The sequence below is a fragment of the Notothenia coriiceps genome, unplaced genomic scaffold (genome assembly GCF_000735185.1).
Source record: "Notothenia coriiceps isolate Sejong01 unplaced genomic scaffold, NC01 NC01_scaffold00037724, whole genome shotgun sequence".
Classification (NCBI taxonomy): Eukaryota; Metazoa; Chordata; class Actinopteri; order Perciformes; family Nototheniidae; genus Notothenia; species Notothenia coriiceps.
The window spans coordinates 2900-8309 of record NW_011370425.1 but is presented as its reverse complement, the minus strand read 5'-3'; the positions used below and the strand labels follow the sequence as shown (position 1 = coordinate 8309).

Below are 5410 nucleotides of genomic sequence, written 5' to 3'. Positions count from 1 at the left end.
TTTTATATAATCATGTGTTTCAAGCCATACTAGTGAGTATCCATTTAGTTTCCAAAAGGAGGCATACCTATTTCTGTGGCCAACATTAGCATGTAAGGTGTCAGCAGAGAAAAGGGTTGTGAAACCTAGAATGATTTAAAGATAGAGGGGACAGAGGTCAGGAAAAGTTTAACTACGGATGCAATTTGAGGTGCATATAAGCTCTGAGATTCCCCTTAGACTGTAGGGACATTACACTATTGAGTGCTTTGTTGCAAGGTAATGTGTCTCTTATAGTGCTGTACAGCAATATACTATTTGACTTCAACCATCTCTCTGTCTTTGTTTTATTGATTCCTCTTTGTTTTATTCTTTAATGTTGTGAGTGTTACATCGGATCCATGACACCCTGACGTGTTGTAGAGATCAGAGATGTGAAGTGTTAACCTGTGAAAGATGAGTGTTTTTCTTAACTGTCCGTGAACGCATCGTTGAGTCCAACCCAAAGAAGTTCAACCTGGACATGGCAGAACTGTTGAAGAGGAAAGCCTTCATCACCAGCACCAGGCAGACGGTCAAGGTAAGCTTCACTTACATCAGGTAAAACTCACCTCTGTGCTCAGGTGAGGAGTCACTGAACACCAAGCCCCAAGGAAGTGCTTCGGACTCTGAAGAAAATATTCCAGGTGGCCAAACGGCGGTACTACAATTTCCGTATCAGTCTGTGACATCACCCGGCCCGGAAATACTTTTTCGCATTGACTAACATTTATTAGAATCATTAGGTCCTTAAAGTTGTAAAATGCGCTAAAAGCCGAATCCAGAATTGGGTATTCAAATGTCTCTGGTATTGGTATTGACTTAAATTCTGGTATTGTGACATCCCCAGTTGCCGTTAGTCTTCACGCTGAACTGCTAGTGTCTGATTTGATTCCTAACGATCTGATTGGCTGCTGACTGTACTTTTTTGTCTTGAAGGAAATGAAAGAACAGATGTCGAGTCCAGGTGCGTCTTCAGGGGACAGAAAGAACCACCAGGTAACTGACCACAGGGGTACTTTTATACTGGAGCTGTTACAAAAAGCCTTTTAGAAAAGCCTCAAATCAATGCAGCTAACCTTTTAAATAAACTTTTACCCCAAGAGACACTAAAATACCCCCTGTAGTTGCCTTAACTCTTGAGGGTTGAAGGTAGGAAAAGTCCCTGAGGTTTATAGACAGGGTATGGTAGGCCAGGTGCTCAAAAGAATATAACGGTAGGGTTGGTCCTTGGAGTTTATATATGAACAAGGTAGGGTAGGTCCTGATAAGAGATAAGATATGATGGACCTTTATTAATCACTGTGGGGAAATTCAGGAGTTTAAACATCAACAGGGTCAGAAGGAAAAACAGGGCAGCACAGATTCACACAAGATTAAAGATTAATACAATTAAAATGATATACAGTTAAGTAACTTTTAAAATAAGAAATGAATTAAATGAACATATTTAGGGTATGGTAAGGCTTTGGAAGTGATATAAGGAAAGGGTATATAAGTCCCTTGAGGTTACAGTGAGGGAAGGTCAGGTACATTGAAGGGAAATACGTTTTTGGATATGGACAAAATATATATTTGCAGCTTCCTGTCATTGTAAGCAAAGGACAACGAACCTTGGAGCCAAAATCCTGTGTTCTCATCAAGACCAAGAGTTTCCCTGGTCGAGTTTTTGATGCGATTTTTCCTCATATTCTTACCTTTGGTCAGCCGAAGCTGCTGCACAACGTAAGATGTCTGACAGTGTGTGTGTGTTGTTGTGTCCAGGCTCTTCTCGGTGAGCGCGGCCCTTCAGGTCCGATCTGGCAGCCCGGAGGTAACAAATACAGCCGTCTGGACAGCCAGCTGCAGAACGCCAACTCTCAGTGCATCGAGGAGCAGCAGGGCCAGCAGCAGGTACACAAACACTGGAGTCATGACACAGCCGATGCAAATGCTTGCCTTCTTTGCAACAGTGGTTCCCTACCGGGGGTACAGCAAGCCCCCAGGAAGTGCTCCGGGCTCTGAGGAAAATATTCATAGTGGCCGAACGGCGGTACTACACCTTCCGTATCAGTCCGTGACGTCACTGGGCCCAGAAAGATTTTTCACCATTGACTAACATGGGGAAAGAGACGTCTGTAAATCAGCTGATAATCTTTTTTAAACAAAATAAACTACCCAGCACGAACACTTTTATAGCCCTTATTAGGTCCTTAAAGTTGTAAAATGCACTAAAGCTGAATCCAGATTTAATTTCTCTCCATTCATTCTATGGAGCCGAGAGCAGGAGATCGGAGGTGGTGCTTAATTATAGGAGGCGGGGCTTAATGACAGGAGGCAGGGCGTTAGGGGAAACTACGCTCTATGAACTACATACGGGTACTTCTGCTCTGACAGCCAGGCATGATGGGTAATCTGTGATGTTTTGCTCTTGAAAATCTCAGGCCATTTTGTCCTAATGCGCCAATGAGCAGCTCTCATTGGAAAGGAACGAGACCCCGCCTCCCACGCTGTATCCAGTTCTTATTATACATCCATGGGGTGCGGGGGCCCCTAGGGGGACTTGAGGGGATCGCAGGGGGTACGCATGTGCCTGGCGTTCTAAAAATAGCGCAAGTCATCGCCAAATAAATAAATAACTTTTATTTTACATGAATACAGAAAATAATGTTTCTTTTCAAATATGACGGATAAAAGTGGCTGTTCAGAGGGGGCGGGGGGCTTCTCCTAAAAAAAAAAAAAAAATGATTGGCTTCCTAAATAAGTAGTGAGTCTTAACATACTTTTTTTAACTGACAACAAGTGTAGATTTCAAGTTTTAAATGGACTTGTATTGAATGTGAGAAATACAAGTGATTTTCTTTTAGGAGCAGTCGGGTTGAACACGATACGCAGGGTTTCATACACGTAAAGATGTAGGCGAATGATCACAGATGAGTGAGGGGCTTCTTATAGAATGGCTCAAGGGGTACACGAGACAAAAAAGGTTGGGAACCACTGCTTTACAAGATGATCCACGGCCTCACCTCCTCTCAGACGGTTTATTATCATACGCACTACTGCAACTAGGATAACAAGAGGTGCAGCGAGAGGAGATTGCATTATTCCACTCAGGAAAAGTTCTTTCAGTCAGTCTTCATTTTCTGTTGAAGCTGCTCAACAATGGAATCCGCTCTGAAACACTGACACAATGACTTCTGCTCCTTACAACCCACTGCCTGTGTTTTAATGTTCTTTCTTGTTTTGTTTTTTTGCATTAAGATTTCCAGGACTGTATGTTGCATGTTTTTATTTGATTGTATTTACTTGTTTAAAATTAAATGTGTCTTTAGGTTGACTTACAACATCTGTCCAGGGACTACAGATGAAAAATAGCCTCTTGGCACATTTACAGAAATGTTGATTAATGTGCACTGTCCCTAATAACAGAGCTCTGAGCGATGATGCACTATGGGGAGGTTTTGGGTACCTGGTGGATTCAAACAAAGCTTAATAATGTGTGTTTGTATCAGCTGATTGCAGAGCAGCAGGACGAGCAGCTGGAGCTGGTGTCGGGAACAATCGGAGTCCTGAAGAACATGTCGGAGAGGATCGGCATGGAGCTGGATGAGCAGTCTGTGTAAGGACTTTCAGATTCATTTCCATTACTGGGTTTATGCTCTACGTTCGGTTTGTCCCGGGAGGCAACAGACTGGGCAGGGCCTTGAAGGAATAAAAGGATAGGGAAGGTTGGAGATTACTGTAGGATAGAGAAGGGTAGGTCCCTGGAGGTTTCATCAGGATACTGCCCTGGAGGTTAGAGTGAGGGTATCGTAGGTTTAAGGTAAGTGAAGTTCATTTCTAAAAAATAAACTTTTAGGTCTTCTCGGACCAATCAGACAAATACATGTTATGTAGGCAAAAGTTAGCACGGTCAAAAAGGCGTGTAAGTCAGTTGTTTAGGGACATGGAAAGCAGGTGAGGGACAAAGACAGGAAGTGAGGGACCACAACAGGAAGTAAGGGTAAAAAAAAGCACCTTTTTTTGAGGCGAACATTTTAAAGTGGCCAAAAGTTGGTACTACAACTTCCGTGAGTCTCCTGACGTCATTGGGCCCAAAAACACGTTTCCCATAGACTTACACTTGGAAAGAGACGTCTGTAAACCAGCGTAGAACTGGGTTTGAGGTAATTCAACTTCCCAGTACGAACCCTTGAGCATCCCTACTTTTAAATCATTACGTCTTTAAAGTCCTAGATGCGCTAAAAGCCGAATCCAGAGTTTTGTATCCTCTCCGTTCATATGACTGAGCCCAGAGCAGCCGTGACGGAGCAAAAAAAACATCTGAATCAATAAAACTGTTCATCTTATTAAATGAGTCAGTTTTCTTTTTATTAAAATGTAATTTCTTTAATGTAAATAACTTGGCAGTGCATAACTCCCTTTGTTTGCAGAAAACAGGGTTTTTTCACGGCTAAATGCCAAGAAATATGTTTTAAAATGTGATATTCGGTTAGCTGACAAAGCAAATGTTTTGACTCAAGCCGGACTTGATGAGTTTGTGTTTTTCTTGCAGGATGCTGGATGACTTCACTCATGAGGTGGACAACACTCACTCCAGACTGGACAATGTCATGAAGAAACTGGCTAAGGTGTCGCACATGACCAGCGGTAAACTGCCCTCACACTGCAGTAGTGACAGAAATAAAACAATGGATGCTAGTGCTTTTAGCTTGTAGTTAATTAGTTGATATTTATTAACAGTCTGTTTTCCCACAGATCGTCGTCAGTGGTGTGCTATCGGTGTGTTGCTTGGAATCCTGTTCATCGTCCTCCTCCTCTTCTTCATCCTCTGATTGATGCCTCCTCCTGTCAGCACTCATCAATCTGTCTACTGGACTCTATCGGACTCCACCAGAGTCAACCTGACTCTACCTGACTCTACTGGACTCTACTGATCTCTAGAAGACTCCACCAGTCACTACTGGAATCAATTGTACCCTTCTGTACCTCTACCAGACCCAATTTGACTGAACTGGGCTCTCCTGATCTCTGGAGTCTACCGGACTCTCTCCCACTCCACCTGACAATCGACTCTGTCGGACTCTATCGGACTTTACTAGACTCTACAGGCTCCCATTGGACTCTACTGACTCTACTGATCTCTAGAAGATCTCCACCAGACACTACTGGTTTCTATTGTACCTCTACCAGACCCTATTTGACTGAACTAGACTCTCCTGATCTCCAACTTTCTCTACCAGACTCTACCAGACTCAACCAGACTCTACCACACTCTATCGGACTCTCCTAATCTCCAACGGACTGTACCACACTCCACCGGACTCTATCGGACTCTACCAGACTCTCCTGATGTCCACCGGACTCTACCGGACTCTACCGGACTCTACCTGACTCTACCAGACTCTACCGG

General features: G+C 43.4%; 1 protein-coding gene across 1 annotated transcript in view; it reads left to right on the top strand.

Annotated features, from left to right (window-relative positions):
- stx6 (syntaxin 6) overlaps positions 1–5199 on the top strand; it is a 7046-nt gene extending 1847 nt beyond the window's left edge. Inside the window, exons 3-8 of the mRNA XM_010797311.1 lie at positions 441–559; positions 958–1017; positions 1783–1911; positions 3510–3616; positions 4553–4647; positions 4756–5199. Of these exons, the coding sequence (XP_010795613.1) occupies positions 441–559; positions 958–1017; positions 1783–1911; positions 3510–3616; positions 4553–4647; positions 4756–4832 (587 nt within the window). The 3' untranslated portion in view covers positions 4833–5199. The remainder of the gene's footprint in view (positions 1–440; positions 560–957; positions 1018–1782; positions 1912–3509; positions 3617–4552; positions 4648–4755) is intronic.
- Positions 5200–5410: the final 211 nt, after the last annotated feature.